General features: G+C 36.1%; 2 protein-coding genes and 1 non-coding gene across 4 annotated transcripts; 2 read left to right on the top strand and 1 right to left on the bottom strand.

Moving 5' to 3' along the window:
- Window positions 1-372: 372 nt before the first annotated feature.
- On the bottom strand, window positions 373-4,405 carry LOC121324993 (glutaredoxin-related protein 5, mitochondrial-like). Its single transcript, XM_041267257.1, has 2 exons — window positions 3,983-4,405; window positions 373-2,242 (listed from the first exon to the last, which is right to left on the bottom strand). Exons 1-2 carry the CDS (start codon window positions 4,395-4,397, stop codon window positions 2,064-2,066), a joined length of 594 nt encoding a protein of 197 aa, XP_041123191.1. The 5' UTR covers window positions 4,398-4,405; the 3' UTR covers window positions 373-2,063.
- A 254-nt stretch (window positions 4,406-4,659) lies between these two features.
- On the top strand, window positions 4,660-16,019 carry LOC121323882 (nesprin-3-like). Of its 2 annotated transcripts, XM_041265197.1 has the most exons (11): window positions 4,664-4,743; window positions 8,442-8,523; window positions 9,203-9,365; window positions 9,607-9,779; window positions 10,363-10,497; window positions 10,822-10,983; window positions 11,166-12,150; window positions 12,590-12,748; window positions 13,089-13,253; window positions 13,546-13,584; window positions 14,688-16,019. In XM_041265197.1, the coding sequence occupies exons 7-11, from the start codon at window positions 11,752-11,754 to the stop codon at window positions 14,871-14,873; spliced, it is 948 nt and encodes a 315-aa protein (XP_041121131.1). In that variant the 5' UTR covers window positions 4,664-4,743; window positions 8,442-8,523; window positions 9,203-9,365; window positions 9,607-9,779; window positions 10,363-10,497; window positions 10,822-10,983; window positions 11,166-11,751; the 3' UTR covers window positions 14,874-16,019. The 2 variants fall into 2 exon arrangements, with proteins under 2 accessions (XP_041121132.1, XP_041121131.1); XM_041265198.1 differs by lacking the exon at window positions 13,546-13,584 and having other exon boundaries at window positions 4,660-4,743.
- Window positions 4,925-5,182, top strand: LOC121325068. Its single transcript, XR_005951305.1, has one exon.
- Window positions 16,020-17,579: the final 1,560 nt, after the last annotated feature.

Consider the following 17,579-nt stretch of genomic DNA (forward strand, 5'->3'; position numbering starts at 1 on the left):
TAAACTACTAAAGATAAATATACAGTATTAGTGGTAATGTGGCTATTAGTAGTTTGTGTCTGTTATGAAAATGTAATATATGAAGTATTGACATGTCATTAAGTGTACAGATGATGAACACAATTGCAAAACATTTGATAGTTCCCTTAACCCTACAGTACATGTCAGGCAGTGCATGTAGTCATTTTAAAGAGGGTTTTATGTTGCGACAGTGGTGCTGGATTTTTTTTCTTCTTTTTATTAAAAAACAAAGGAGCATGTTTTTTTATTTTTATTTTTTTTATATATATTCACCTTAGGATCAGAAAGTAATATATCAGCTCCACCCAGTGGCTTTGCTATTACATGACATGATACTACAAAAGCCAAGTACCAGATTCGTGTTTTTATTTTTCAATTTGTAAAATGTGGTACAGTAGTACAGTATAACTCCAAAGTATCATACAAGACTTTTTTAAATACATGATCAATATTTTTATTACAAAAGAGACATAAAAATATTTTCCATATCAGGCTCATAGCACATGCATTACAATTAGTCTGTTTTTGGTATAAATGTAATCCAGGAAAGAAGCTTCCACTTTACTGATGCCTATAAGCACGATTCTAACCTTTTTTTTGTTCTTTTTTTTTTGTAAAATCTGATTTATGGCCCACTAGACATGCTTAGATTTGCTTCAATAACTATGTGCTTATATAATAAATGGTCTTATTCACACAAATCTGTCAGCACGTAATTGTACTTAAAAACTGTAAATTATCTAGAGGAAATGCTAACAGGTTTTGAAATAATTTTTCATACCTTATATTAGCACTAGCAAAATGATCACTGGCGATGTTTACAACAAAAATAGAGGTTGCACGCAATGATAGTAGTGCTACTGTTTCTCCAAAAATAATCACTTAAGAGCGTCTCCTTTTCTATTTCGACATGGGTTTACAACAAGCTCTTCAGTGCTGCATCAGTAGCTATCATTGTTGAAAATGCTCCTAATGTGGTGCCCCTGCATCTGTAGTGCACCCAGTGTCTAATTTCATCACATTATGGTTGGTTGCAAGTCCCTAGCTGGGGCAGAGTTTCCCCAAGACATGTTCGATGAAGGGGGTGATTTATGGACGCCGTGCTGCAATCTTTTTTTTTAGACCCTCAAAACTCTGTATTATCTTTTAATTACTATTCCAAAATGAACTGAAATTCAACCTCAATTAATTCACGACTCACCAATTACATATTTACCCATTCGTAACGATCACGCTACACTAACAGGGTCCTGAATTATATTTTATAATGGTGAAGCAGCTGTACAGGATAGATATATGACAACTGGCTTGCCTGCTGCAAGTATCATTCAACAATGATCAAAATTTGTCTTAACCAGCTTGTGCATGTCAGCCTTAAGCCCCTTTATCATGCTCAGTCTGTGACTGACATACTTAATCTGTAGTTTAAAATTCTACTTACTTTAACAATTGCAGCGATTCTGCAAAATGGTAATTTTCTTAAACAGCACTTAAGCCATGAACAAATCTAAAAGTAGCATGTGTTTCCCTAAAAATACATTAATAGGTTCTGCATGTGCTGTATAGAGCGCTGTTATTGAATGATTCATGTTGCACCTGTTAAGATATTGTTCATGGACCTAAAAATACAAGATAGTGTTTGCAGCAAAAGACATGTACAGATTTGAATCACACTAATATTTTAATATAAAGAGGTTTACACAGACACACTAATTTTGCTTTCATTATACATTTCAGTACAACAAATACTCCAACTTATTTAAATATTAGGTTTCACAAACAGTGCAGCAAGCCAAAAAGTCCAAAAGTACACAGAAAGGTTGTTAGTAAATGTGTGTGTGCTGCCTAGTCAAGCTTTGTTGCAAGAGTGGAATGACAAGGTGCACAGACAGCACTTTAGTGTTCATTTTACAGTGTAACTCTAGCTGTGTTTGACTTCTTAAGAGATTGTACAAGGCATTGCTGAAACAGAACAATATTTGGAAATCCAGGTACATATTCACAGAAAGTAATATTTGGTGATTCTTTCCATTCTGTAACTTTTACTTTTTTTGCTCATCTTTATTTGCATCTAGAAGAGCTGAGTGGATTCCCAATTTCTTCAGTTCTTCCACAAGGTCTCCATTCTGGTGCATCTGAAGCAGGATGTCACAGCCCCCAACAAACTCCCCATTGAAGTAAACCTGAGGGATGGTCGGCCAGTTGGAAAAGTCTTTGACTCCTGCAGGAAGACAGAAATAATGATGTTTTTACTACTGTTTTGTCACTGGGGACAGACAGACTTCTTGGGAAACAGACTGTGTTAATGGAAGTCTAAATCGCATTATTGTGGAGTCAAGTGAATGATAAACTCTACAAATGTTCGTCTTTCTACGTTATACTTTGAACTGGATTGCTTGGGATACTTGAAATATATCATTTAAAGATTCAAAATAGGATAATGGCAGTTTCATTTGAAACCTGATTGGAACCATACACTTTACAGTGGAACAAAATGTTAAACTATTAATTCATAAAGTACAATAGTGCAAATATTATAAAAATCATCATTTTCATTACAGTGTAATGTGAACATGTGAAATAACCTTCAAATATGGGTAAAGCTTGCACATTATTCTGCATTTGTTGTTAATGTACAGCATCATTAACGACTTATTTTAAAATCCAGTACGCTTTATTTGATGTATTAAATTCAATGTACCTACCACTGATCCAGTGTAAGGATACCTTCTGAATAACCACCATACAACAGAAAGTGAAGAAGCAATATGTATGCCTTTGCAATATTCACAGTGTAGCATGATAAAAAGGAACTGCCTTCTGTTCCAAAAGACAAGCAGAGGGCACAGTGCTTATCTACTGTTGCAGACTGAGAAAGACAGTTAGCCAAGACTCACACCAAAAAACATTTTCCACTAATCCTATTTTCACTGTGCACAGTTCGAAATGATAGTCCTGTAAAGATTACTTCTAATAAAATCCTTAAATTACAATAATCATCACAGGAACAATGACTCACACACAATTACAATAAACCAAAGCTTGAAGAATACAGTATATAAATACAGTGTGCATTGGGTGTCTTTCTTAGTTACAGCCAGAGGCCCCAGTAGCATGTCATAATCTTCCTTCCATCTAGAAAACTCTCTTCTGTGCCATTTGGGGAAATAGTTAATGTAATGAACATTTTGTTCCCATCTTTAAGGCAAATTTACTTGATAAAAAATGACCTTATCGGGTTATTTAAAATGACAGTTTGGTTGAGTACCTGTTCTGTAACTGCTTTTAAATATACTGTAAGTTACTGGTACTGTTCAACTAGTGTTCTACTTGTGCCTTTTAAAAACGAATACTACCAATATTTTACAGTAAAAAAAAAAAAAAAAAAATCTAACGAAACTCAGATCCACAATTAACTAGGTAGCACACTGGCATAGCAGATTTGGACGTTACAGTAATGTCCCTTTTCACTGGAAGCCTACTAATATTGTGTGAATAGATTTCACAAGGGAAGTTGTTGTTTTAAGTGACAATGTGATAGTATGCGGCAGAAAGACAGGTTAAACATTGAACCAACTAATTCTGAATGTGAAACAGCAACCAAATAGTCAAACTGTTGGGATTGACGTTTTGGTGAAAACAGTTTATTCCTGCGATTCTGTGTAAATATATAAAGCAGATGAAGCAATGTAAACAAGATATAATGCGTGTAGAACAATTCTGAATATTTATAAACTTTCTTGAGAAAAACGCAGTTACCTTCCCATAGACATCAGATATGACAGTTATGTAATTAGGCTATGCTAAAATGTTTTCGAAATGGTACTTGGAAGCATCGCTAAATACCAATGTAAATGTAATTATTTCACAAATCGTATTTGTATTTCTGACTGCCTCGTGCACAGTATTAATAGTTGCACTGTTTTGTAACAAAGACAACAGACACAACTCAGTTGCTGACCTTGTCTCAAGTCCTGGTCCTCCAACACGTTGTAAGAGGCGTAATCGTCAACACCATGCATCCGAAGGATTTGCACAACGGCGTTGCTGAAACCACACATCGGCTGAGCAGGGGTTCCCTTGATAAACACCACAACCTTATCCTTTTTAATCAGCTGCCCCAGCTCATTATTTTCGGGTGCACTACTGAAAAGTCGTGCTACAACCAACGATGCATGCCCCTCGGACACTGGTCCCAGTCTGTACACTCCAGTACCTGAACGAAACAAACCGACAGACAGTCTAAATAAATTATTCATTGTAAAGTTTAATACGCTCATATCTGTTTTACTTTGGAAAGTAAAACTGCCTAATGTCAGGATCACTGTGTTAGTTAATAAATACACCGCGTCCGCCACCTCGGTCCAAATGGGCATGAACTGCAGATGCGATGTTGCTATTGGATAACTGATCTGTCCCTCCAATCTGTAATCGCCATGATTCGGCATTATCAATGTCAATCAACTCAGTTGTAATGTTGGGGGGTGGATGCTTTAACATGCGTAAGAAGTCAACACATTTTATCATGCTATAAAATGTTTGTTATTTTTTATTTTGGAGCGCGAATTTTTAACAGTTTGAAAAATGTAACTATATAAGCAATGGTAATATTACATCAATTACATAAATGCAAATATACTGATAGTATTTCCGGTGCACCAATGAAGGGTGGTGCAGTTCCGTCTCCGAGTGGATTTAAATTGCAGGTTAAAGGCGGCAGAGGTAGGTTTTGTTTTGTGGCGTACAGAGCAGTAAGGTATGTAACTGGTCAGTGTGGTGACATGAATTGAAGGAAATTTATTCTGTATTTATATCAAGTTTAAATGTCCGGTGTATTAAATTAAATTAAACTAAATGACTATAAAAAGACGCAACTGAGAACTACCTTACCGGCGCGTTTAGACATGTGCAGTCCTTCACGTGTGCCCTTTGTAATATTCTGCACTTGGGGTTTATAAGGACTGCAAAGAGAAAAAAAAGGAAGCTTAGGCGTGACTGCAGAAGCAGCAGCTCCACGTGCGATGTTTCTTTGACACTCCCATCCTGTTTCCACGGTGATGACAGATTCACCGGTTTTGTCATCCATCAGGTAACAGGTAATAAAGCTTCTGCACTGTGATAATTTTTAATGTTTCACCAAACACTTAAAACTGCCACACTTAATGCATGTTAAATATAAATAAATCAATAAATAATTTTCCAGATTTAAAGGGAATATTGTTTGTGTTTTACCAGTGCTTTGTACCCAATATAAAGAGCAGTATTAGTACACGGGTTTACTCCGCCTATGAAACAGTTGTATTGCTGTAATTACTAGACTATGTGGGCTGTTGCTGACTATACGTTCTCCAGTTTTGAAATGTAATTTAATTTTTTCAGGTAGGTGGGATCGGTTTATCGTGTCACCGGCGAGGGTCTTACTTTATGGCTTTCTAGTCAGTCAGTGCTTCTTCCATAATGATTAATTTAATAGAAGCACATTTTTGAATGACACTGAATTTAATTTCTGTATCGGATAATGCTGAAGGAAGTGTACGGTAACAAAGATGGTAAGCAACATATGGATATTAAAGACACAAGAGGCTTTTCTTGGAATAATAAATACAGTATTTGACTTTGAAGTGTGTGTTTTTTTTTCTCTCTCTGTGAACATGTGCACAAACATGGGATTGCTATAGGTTTGCAATCTTGTCTGGCCAGTGACAGAGATTTTATATCAATATATTTTATTTGTTTGGGATTCTTTCTGCTTACCATGCTTTCAAATTATTCCATATTTTTTCTATTTCAATAACTTATCTAAAACATGTATACATTATTCAACTAAAGGAGTTTTTTTGTAGAAATAATGATTGAAGGTAGAAATTAAATATCTAGAACAATGTAGTTGGTGGAGGATTTATGTTCATCTTTTGAATGGACTTTCCTGTTTTACACAAATGTTAAACTCATGTAGGACATTGCAATTTTAGACTGTGCACTCTTTAATTGTAAAACAGTGTTACATTATGTACTTCTAGACCTATTTATAACGTGATTGTAGAGTAATAGCCATTTTATTTAATATGCCATATTTTTAAAACTGTATTACTGGCTGCGCTACTTCAATTTGATATTATGGATTTTACTCTGAGGTCTGAAATATAAACTATAACTCCCTCCCACAATTTAAACATGCAGTACAAAGATCCATCAGACCTAGCCCCTTACCTGTCGCGTACTTTATATTTAAGCAATTGTTGCATTGGGCCAAATATTAAATTCTGTGTTTTTGTTTTTTTTCTTTTTTGTTGAGCGCAGTGTATACAACTATACGAAAAAATACATCCGAAAACAATTAGTTCCGTCTCGGTTGGTTTTGTTTGGAAGAGACTCCCGTTCCATCTTTAGGTATCACTTGGTAGTGTGCACAGCAGTATGCAGAGAGCATTTATAATTCTGCTGGGGAAGCTGCTCGGTTGCTGTCGTCTGGTAAAGGTCCTGATGTCGTACGACTAGATTTCAATTAGAGGAGGCCTTGGATTCCCTTCCTTCACTGATACTTGAGTGATGAGAAATTGGGCGTTATGGGACGGTGGTTTTAACACGCAATAGAAGATTATGCAGTGGTATGTAAAGGACATATTTTCTTTGGTTATGTAAAGATTACAAATGTTATGCTTTTATTTATCAAACTGTATGTAGTTACCTGTAGACAACCATACTACGCGTTATTTTTTCTTTTCAAATAGGTGTTTTTTTGCAGAAAACATCATCTGCTTACGTTTTAAGTTCTGCTCGCAATTGATACTAACATTTGGTCGCTGAATGGATACCGAGTAAATCAGTGATAACTAAAACTACAGATTATTGTACACTTTCGACATTTAAAAGTGAAACGAGTTACATTGTTGCTTTTTTCTAAGTACTTGGTCGTTGTATGGACACAAAAGTTTAACTTCTATAGCCAGTACTGCATAGACACAGTGTAACTTTGAAAATTGCCACAGGGAAGCACTGCGTGAGTGTGAAATATGTATTGCATTCATGTTATTACATCGGTTGGCACATGTCTGGAGGAGCATTTCAATAGGTATTGCTACCAAAAACAACCCTAGCAAAATTATTTGTCTGCTATTTTAAAACTTAATATACCGTGCTTTGCCTGTAAGGATCTGATTACATACGCATTTCCTATGCCTTTTACAACCAATTACAGAACCTGTTTAAATACGTCTACGTGAGATATGCGCTCGTATCTTATTAACTCGGCTAAATATACCGGTATTTCTTGATTTAGTTGGCTGTAAACAGTAAATCGCCCTCAATACTGTACAGAAGCTAGCTGAAGAACGGTACTGCCACCTTTGTAATTTAGCGTGGTCTAATAGAATCACAGAAATATGACTGTAAAGGAAAGTGCTGTATAATAGAATAGTACATAATGCAAACAATCTTCCTAGAGTAGAGACTGTGCCAAGCCTTTGGAAACGGGTGAGCCACCAAACCAAACGGCTATGCAAATCCTTTTATTTGTCTGGTACCCAGTGGAAATCGTTTAAATGGTAGGGATGAGTCACTCCTAGGAAAACGCCTAATGTATTAAAGAAAGAAAAAATAAGTACTTTGTTTTCAGCGTGGAATTATATCCGTTGAAATAAAAACAGAAGAAGCATGATATATTGACAGTTAACTTCTGTAAAGTTGGTATTTAATAAAATTCACATTTGGTTTAGGCTTAATTAATAAATATGTTGTTTTACATTTAAGTTCATAAACGTACTGCCAGTTATAATTGCTCGGTATAGCCTAGAAACCATTTTTATTTTCCTGTATCATTTAAAAATTTTGCCCAGCTTGTTGAAACTGAAATGGTATTTTGTTTCCCAAAACCTCTGGCATGCAAACAGTGTTAGCTATGATGCTTGGTTTCAATGGAAAAAGATTTAGTACAATCACTACTATCTGTCTTGATAAATTGACAATGAGCCAGCTGTATTTTGCATGCCTTCTTAGTTGTGTCTCCTGAACATTCCAATTGCCTTTAGACAGAGCTTAGGACATGTACTGACTACTACAGGTACATTCCATGAACCTCAGTTTGTAAACATTGACTAGTCCTTCAGTGACAACACAGCACAAGTGTTTTAGGTTGGAATTATGGATGTAGATTTTTTGGTTCTGGCTTGCATCCAGAAACTATTAGTACTGTTAGTGATAACGTGTTGTATTGTAGTTTCAGTGGATGGAGAATCTACAGCGTTTTGTTTAATTGAAATGCATATTTTAACCTGCTGACTTAACTCTAGACAGTAGCAGATGGAACAGATAACACCAAGTCCAGGCTGAGTCTGACACTTGACATTCTGGGGTATATTATAAAGTATATAGGTGTTTCTTGTCAGTAGAATATTATTAATTGCATTCTCATTTATTCTCAGCTTCTTGGAAGAATTCACATTCGGTTAGGTAACATGAAGAATATATACTGAGAACAAACTAGGCTTCTCGATCAGCATTAAGGTAAGCAAATTAAAAGTCCAGGAAACAAGATGCCTTGGTGTTACTTAGGGATTAGCTGTTTAGTTTTGAAGAGATGCATTAAAACAATGCTGGTCAGTTAAAGTAAAAGTACACCTGTAGAAAAGGGACATCTCCTTTTTTGATACAGCCATATATCTCCATTCAAGGTTTTTGTACTGTAAACCAAAGGCCAAATAGAGAATTAAGAGGATAAACCATTTTGTCTTGCTGATTTTGTCATACAAACAATACACAGAAGTAGGTTTTTTAATGTATGATTAGGGGGGTTGAAGTGAGACTTCAAGGCTTTGTATTATAGCCAGTAGTTCAATCTTATGTAAACTTTTGGAAACGGCTTACAGAGGTTGCCGTTTGAGGCTCTCTTTTGAGTAACCATACCCAGCTGTTGCCTTATTCTCTGCAGCTTATTAGGGGAGAATATGATTAAACTCTCAAATTCACATGCATATTGGATTATTCTTGCATAAGAACATTTTCTGATTCAGTGACCACCCCATAATTTCCATGAACTATGTGCTTGGATAAGGCCCAGTTTGTTTGTGATGTTGTCCTGGTCCACCAATTGAATTTGAGATTTACAAATATTTTAAACTGGTACCTGGAATGTTGCCTACACCAGTGCAACATTCTGAACTGTAATTCCTCCCACTTTACCCAGCTGCAGCTCTTGTGTTGCACCATGACCCAGGAGGTGCAGGATGAGTTGAGAGAGCCTGGAGAGTGCCCAGGCCTGGATGCTGGCTGTCCAGGAGAGATTGAAAGTCAATGACAATACCCAAGGCCCCAGGGCAGCCCTGGAAGCGAGGCTGAGAGAAACAGAGGTGAAAAACACATCACTGGGTGTTTGGATGTGAGGGATACTAAACATTTTCAGTGTTTTTGAACTCATTGGGCAAAATATAAATGTTCACTTTTACCTGTCAAATTTGGTAGTGGCCTTAATGTGAGCTTTTGTATTTGTATTACATTTGCTGGATAGGTATTTGGGTCTCTTCAATTGTTATCATTAAGTCATACACATTATGAGAGATGTGTTCCCCTTATATATTTTCTGTTTCATAGAAAATCTGGGAGTCGGAGCATGACGGCAAAATTAAGATGGATATTGTGTATGTGGCAGGAGAGGCTATTCTGCAGTGCAGTGATGAGGACCAGAAGCACAAAACACTTTCCCAATTAAAAGAAATAAAATCACTATGGGAAGAAACATGTACATACATCATCCACTGTCACAGGTAATATAGGTTTAATTTTCTTTAGATATCATAGAAGATTTGTATTTTATTAAAAAAAAGTCATGGAGAGTCTGGCATAATGGTGTGTGTTTTTTTTGTTGAGACTGAAAACAAGATACCTATCATTTGAACTGTGTTCAGCCAAATTAGCTTTTTGATAAATATCTTGGTGAATGTAGCATACTCTGGCTCTAGACAAACATTTAGAGCTGTTTTCACTGTCATCACTTGGTCCTCTGTAGCTGTATTGCGTGGGTATGGCTGCACTGAAGTGAGTACCTGAAGGCCCATGACGAGTTTGGGCTGTGGTCTATGCTATACATACTGGGAAAGAGTTTTTACACAAATGAATTAAACACACCACCCCTGTAAGTCTGACAGCTGTTCAAACTCAAACTGTCTCTGAAACACAACACTGAATTGTGGGGTTTCGCAATCAGGATCTCCTGGCTTTTAGGCAGTGCTGAAGCTACCAATCTTGCACTTGACTGCCCCCTAGTTGTAAAACAAGCACTCTCTTGCTGTTTGAATGTTCCAATGTAAGAATATATCATAGCATGTGTAATTGTAGTTTTCTTTGCAGATAATTCAGAACGATTTAGATGAATTTGAAGCTCGCAGTCGACAGCTGGAGAGTTTGGCTTCCTCAAACCCCGCCTGCAAAACTCAAATCGGCCAGCTGTCAGCTGACTGGAAAGCACTTAATAGATCCTTAAAGGTAAAAAAAATACCTATTTTTCAGAAATGTAAGAGTACTTTAGGTGGTAAATTGGGCTGCTTTGTTACCAGGGTACTGAATCCTCACCGAGTCACCATTTATAGTTTTACCAAACACTTAAAAAATGGTTATTAAACTACTAATGAACTTCAAGCCATTAAACATTTGTTTATTTCCAATAAAAGGTGTTTTGTGAAACAGTCAATACATCAAATAAGTTGGTGCAGTTTTAGTGATGATTGTACTTTGTCAACTGTATTAATTTCCTTTTAGCTCTTTGATCTAGCAGCTGGGTTTACACTTCTTTTTACAAATGTCTTTCAGATTAAACTTCAGGCAAGTGAACATGCTATTTATGAGCATAAATGTTGTCATGGGGACATGCTGAACCTGGAACATTGGTTGATGGAAACCAAACAGAAACTGGAGTTGTTTCGGAGTTCAGATGGGGAGTGGAACATTGAGAACCACCAAGCTGAGGTTCAGGTCAGTCAATAATTGAGTTTTCAGCTCCATTTGTTGGTGTCGGCTTAGCAGAGTTTCTTATGCAAAGTTATACTAGGCCCAAACCCTCTCTTCCCCTCGCTGCTGGTTTTTGGCTGAAAGTTGGAAGGCAAAAATATGTGGCTGGCTTTTTGAATGCAAATGAGCTTTGTTTTTCCTTTTAGGAATTGCTTGCCGAGTTCTCTGAGAAGGATATCCAGCTTCACCAGGTTGAGTCTCAAGGAGATGCTGTGCTGACAAAAACATCTTCTGAGGGCAGAGTGCACATACAGAGAGACCTGGAGCAGCTGAGGGAATTAAGGGCTTCCCTGCTGAGCAGTATCACCAGGCAAGATATGATGCTGTGTTTCAGATGGCAGTGTTTAAATGACAGAAGTCTTGGTTTATTTGTGATATACTCAAGTTCTATTAATTCTAGTCAGTGTTTTTGTTTTTTTCCTTTCCCCTTTTAGACTGCAGGCCTTAATATGTGGCATATCTAATCTTTTGAGATATTAAATTAAACTGAAAGGAGTCATTGATTTGGACATTTAGGCTTTACAATATTATGGTGCTGGTAGTTGAAGCCTGTAAAAAGCCCCTGGTTTCCATTAATATCTACTGTGTTTCAAATCTTTTCTGCGTCTACAGCTTGCAAAGCAAAATCCAAGCTGGTGGGGGTAACAAACTCAGAATTGAAGTAACTGATCTCGAAGCTGAAGAAGGAAATGTTTTCAGAGGTGAAGGGTATTATGACTCGATGTGGAAGTAATGAACTCCGAGTTAATAGTCAGTGCTGGAGATGTACCTGATTTCAGACGGGAAGGACATTATGACCGAGATGAAGGTGGTATCGATTCCAATGAAGTTTATAAAGTCTGTGTTGCAGGAGATTATGAACTTAGTGGCAGTGAACAAGACTTTGAATACAGAGGTGGAGTTTACACATTCAAAAGAGATGATGAATTTGACCAACGAATGAGAGGAACTGATCTCAAATCTGAGGGAGGAGGAGGTATCCAAGCCAGAAATGAACAATATCAAAAATACAGAAGAAATGAATTCCAAAAGCAAGGAAGCAATGAAGTTCAAGGAAACCTTGGAGTGAAATTCAGAGGTTCAGGACAATGCATCAAAGTGACAACAGACACTCCTGATGGATACACCATGGTAGCAGGATTTTAAATATTCTGTTTTATTTTTGTGTTTTAATAAGGTATACAAAACAGCCATACTATGTGTTAGTTAATCTATTGGAATTATAACTACTTGTGGTCTAAATGTTTTTGTAAACATCATCGAAGAAAATTTGCTTTGGAAATGCGTATGAAATAGTGTAGCTGATGATGAACAAAGATGACACCACATCAAGATCTATTAGAAACTATATCTCACCAAGAAATGAATAAAACTGAGACAGAATCAGAACAGAGCAGTAACAAACCCCATGCTGGGTTTGTTCTTGCTGTAACTATTAACTGATATTTCAACAACAAACACAGAATGAAAAAACACTGTTTCCATCCTTGTGTTTTTAAAATTGTCACAATGCTAATTGTAATGTGGAGAGGTGTTTGATTGCTAAATTAAATATGTATATGCGTTTCAGGATGGTGCACAAGAAACCCAAGGTCGCGGTGACTACCATAAACTGCATAAGCAATTTGAAAAGTGGCTGAGAAGTGAAAACGGCAAACTAACCAAGATTTTAATATGGAAGGAGCCCCTGAGTAGTAAAGAACTGAAAAGCAGGCAACAAGGACTTAAGGTAGGATTTTGTATTAAAGGCACTTCTGCAAACCACATGTGTGCTAAATGTAAACTAAATGAAATACAGTACAAATCCATTGTCTGAAAGAGGTTGGGTGAGTTTTGGGTCAGGGCCCCTGGTTGTATTGTAGACCTGGGCAGCAGTGAGTGAAAATAAGGACTGGGGATGGCCTGACTGGTGGTAAAGCACTTTGTATGGTTCCTTTTTTTATTTATTAAAATGTAAGCTTTTCAGTATTTAATGATGTATATCTAATACTTTTAATGGATGTTAAACCCCTCTAAATGTACAGTGCTGTATGGTTTGTATTTTATTGACACATGTTCTTCATGCACAGGAGCTATGGTCACGCATCTCTATAGGGCAGGATCTGTTTCAGTTTTTGCTGAAGTCAAAAGGAACTAAAATTGGTGAAGATGCACACCTGGAGGACCTGCGCTACCAATGGATGCTCTATAAATCTAAACTGAAAGATGTTGGGGACCTTAGGATAACTGCCCAGGTATTTATATGAATTATTAGATATAAATTATCGTCTCTAAAAACCTTTTAACTCCACTGTGTTAGTGTGATTACTTGGTAATGTAGTTACTGAATATATCTGTAATGACCACAAGATGGTGCTTTGTCTTTTGTTTGGCAGACCATAATGTAGTGGTCTCTGGCTTGCTTTTATATAGCAAAGAAAAAACAATTATTTGCTCAAAACCCAGAAACCATAAAACAATGAATTACTGGATTGGTATCTGATAATACTGACAAACGTTTTAGAATACTGATACTTTGTTTCACAGAGACTTGGACCTCTGGATGAGCCTATCAGGATAGAAAAGGTACACATTATTTTAGTAATGCTATATACAGCTTTATTTTATTCTGTCTGTCGTTTTGATAAGATTATCTCATATCTGTTAAAAAAAAAAAAAAAAAAAAAAAAGTCTTAAACTCTAAAGGGCAACTGGTATTTAGATCAGCTGTTCTGTGGGAAAACACAAAAGACTACTTGGCCTGGCATACACCTGAAGGACTATATCCATTCCTGAGCAGGTGTACCCCCCCACCCCCTGCCAGGGTCAAAGAAAAATCAATCTGGTTAATTATTTCTTTCCCAGTGAGACGCCAGTGCTTGTGGTTTTTAAGGAGGCTCTTCTGGTTAAGATTCTAGAAGTATCTGTGTCTTAATAATGTTGGCAAGTTGATTAAGTCACTCCCGTGACAGTTGTTTTAAAAAACATTTCGGCATGTACTGTACATTCTTGAACCACTCGCTCTGTTAGCTTCATTAAACCTGCCTCAGTTTCCTGAGCTGTGTTCTCCTTTCTGTCTGCATGGTTTTTGCTCATTAGCTGAACACCTTACAGCTGAGGTAATGCTGAGCTGGAGCAGGCTGAGACCATAGCATTTCCAGATTTAAATCCTGTTTCTATTACATCATGATTTTTAATGAATAATTTTAGGCCTATTTAAGGACCCACAAGATTAGACCACCTCAAAGGACTCTTGTTCATTCTTACCCCTAACCCCCCTACTACCCATCTAGCCTACCCCTGTAGTTTATGCATTTATTTAGACACATTTAGTCGTTGTTGTAAAAGGGAGAGTTGTGGTTTCCTGTGTTACTATGTTTAAACCACATTGCATCACATCCCACTAATGCCATCTTAATTATTAAAGTAATTACACTTTAATGTTAGACTAAGCCACCAAAGAACAAGCATATCTCATTATTATTCTATACAAGGTGGTAATCTACACAGTTTAAATTCAGTTAAAGGTTAAAAAAATGTGTATAAAATCTGAATTTTATTTCTAAAAGATCTTACGCTTGAAACTTTATTCACTAACTCCTTTTTTGGTGTCTCATGAAGAGAATTGTCACGTGTGCCATGGTAAACATGGTTGCATTCCAGGTTTTATGAATTTGTTTGTTTTTCAGAATCGATCAGGTTTCGTGTACCGGGTGTGCTGTGCTGCCCTGCCTCTCCAGCTCTTACTGCTCACTCTCTTACTCCTGGCCTTCCTGCTGCCCCTAGTAGACCAAGGAGCCAGCTGCTCTCTGGCCAACAACTTTGCCGGATCTTTCAGCTTGGTGTTAAGATACGATGGACCACCACCAACATAATCTTAACTTGCACTGCTAGCGGATAATGGATTGTTTTTCTTATAATGTGTACTGACTGACTCAGAGGGCCAGTGCTAACAAAACACATTGAGGACTTTAATAGTTTTTACTTTTTATAGTGTGTTCCTTTGGAGGCCTGTGGCTTGTTTTCCGAGACTTAAATCAGGGATTTGCCTCGTTGTTTGAGTTCTTCTGGTGAAATTTAGTAAGTGTGGGTGTGTGTGAGTGTAAATAGGCATTTTTGCCTTAAATTCCTTTGTAATGAATTGTACAAAGGCAAGGCACCCCTCCAGCCTGTTAGTCAGCAGATTCAATCTTAAGTGAGGTTAGAACACTTTGGTCCTCAATCTAGTGGAATTTCCAGTAGTATGAGCTTCTTAGCAATCTGTTTGCTAAACATCCCTCAAATAATGATATCCCTATTAAGAGATGTTGAAGAGAATGTTTTGTTCTTAGAAGAATACAGACAAATGCAAGTTGTAAAACTTGAATTCCCAATGCAATTGATGGAGCTTGGGCAGCAGATACCACTTGAGAATTGTTAGTCAAACAATGGGGCATAATTGTAATTATCAACATTATAAAAGCATCCATAGGTTGTTTGGGGAGCCACTTAAGTTTTGTTGAGGTTGTTTATTCATAAAATATATTGAGCATAACATGACATAGTATTATACATTGTATTTTTATATCGTAGATGCAAAAAAACTGAACATGTGTTTGGATGCTGTATAAATCCATTATTTGCTGTGTATCAATTAAGCCTTATTTCCAAAAGAGGGGGATATGTACTTGATTGAAATCAAGTACATATAGGCCTTTTTTCAACTGTTACAAAAAGCCAAAGTTGATTTCTAACTGCACTTAAGTAATATTTTACTAATTAATCTGTATAATTATTGTACCAAAAAGTACTATGAAGTATTCATAAACGTAGAGCATTTGTCCAGTTTTTAAAACTGCTGGTGTTATGTTGAACTGCAAATCCAAAGACTTTTTAAAATGAATATAGTGAGCAATCAACGTTGACTTGTTATTTCAACAACAGAGAGAAACTTCTTTCCCCTACCTGACAGCACATGGTAGTGAGAACAACTTACTCAATTACATTTAATAATGATGTTTGTCCTCTAATTGTGGACTGTTCTGAAGGATATATATATATATATATATATATATATATATATATATATATATATATATATATATATATATATATATATATATATATATATATATATATATATATATGTTTGTAAATTTTAAAATGTAATAATGTACTTTTAGTTATGGTAATGTAAAGATTCTAGTGCTTACACTTCCTTTATCTGGATGTCTGTGTAACCTACATATTTTTTTTATTATTATTATTATTTTTTTTATTTGATGCTGCATATTTACTTGGTGTTTTTAAAAGCTAGCAATTCGCATAGAAGAAAGTTGGCAGTGCTAATAGTATTTCCTTTTTTGATCAAATTCCTACTTGCTTTGGGCCTCTGACCCTTTGTCTATTTGGCAGTAATCCAAACTTTTTTTTTTTAGTTTGTATTACTCATTTGAGAGCAAGGAATTAATATCTGAACACACGCTGTACGAAACGATTTTGACAGATTGATATATTGTGGTGTATTAACTTTTCATATTTAAACTTTTTCAGTGTTTCCCTGTGCCTTTTTAACTAGCGTATGTCAAAGGTTAGACTCCTATTGTATATTATCAAACAATTACTTTATATAAAATATACAGTTTGTCCTTTAAAATGTTTTAATTGGAGGAAAACATTTGATCATCTTACATCCACTATTAAATGGTTTAGTACCATTTAAAGGTGCTACGTATGCATATATCTTTAATATCTATTTTTTATATAGCGCCTTTCATAGTGGACCACCATCGCAAAGCGCTTTACAGAGGTAGGCTGTGAACTGTGCATTACATGCAGAGTCACTTACAGTAGGACATTAATTTAACATCTCATCTGAGGTTAAGTGACTTGCTCAGGGTCACAGCGAGTCAGTCAATGGCAGAGGTGGGATTTGAACTGGTGACAAGCCCTGGACTTTAACCACTGGACCACACTGCCTCCTAAATATTAGGTGTATCTGTTGAGGAGTACAATTATTATATTTTAGTTTCCTGTAGTAATGCCAGTCTTATACATCGTGTAACAGCTCGGCGTTGTAATTCTTAATTATTTTTTGATTCTCAAACTGTACTATTAAGTAAATTATGTACTGTAAGGGTAAAAGTAAGAGGGAGATTATTTTGCAAAGATATAACCAGAATTTAAGAATGTATTTTATTCATGACAATTCATATTCTATGTGGCTGCTTTTGTTAAAATTGCAACATAACAATACGCTCTATAGTATAACATTATATATAGTTATTATTTAAACTATCTTTTTTGTATTATTTATTTTAACTTCAGGCACAGCCTCATACATCAAATCCAGAAGTTTGAGGTTATGTTGAATGCATATTTGCCAGTATGTTTTACATGGTTGCTAAATAATTAAAGGCTTTGCATTGTGTAAACAAAAGCATTGTGTGTGTGTTTTTTTTTTCATCAACTAGACCATATGTTCTCAGTAAACAAGCTGTCACTTCAGCACTCGCTCCAGTCTAGTGCAATGCAAGTTTTTTTTTTTAAATGCAAGCAAGTCCTAAAGTGAAACGAAAAGCATGATGAAGGCTCTTTTGTAC

The sequence above is a fragment of the Polyodon spathula genome, chromosome 12, assembly GCF_017654505.1.
Source record: "Polyodon spathula isolate WHYD16114869_AA chromosome 12, ASM1765450v1, whole genome shotgun sequence".
In the NCBI taxonomy this organism is placed as follows: Eukaryota; Metazoa; Chordata; class Actinopteri; order Acipenseriformes; family Polyodontidae; genus Polyodon; species Polyodon spathula.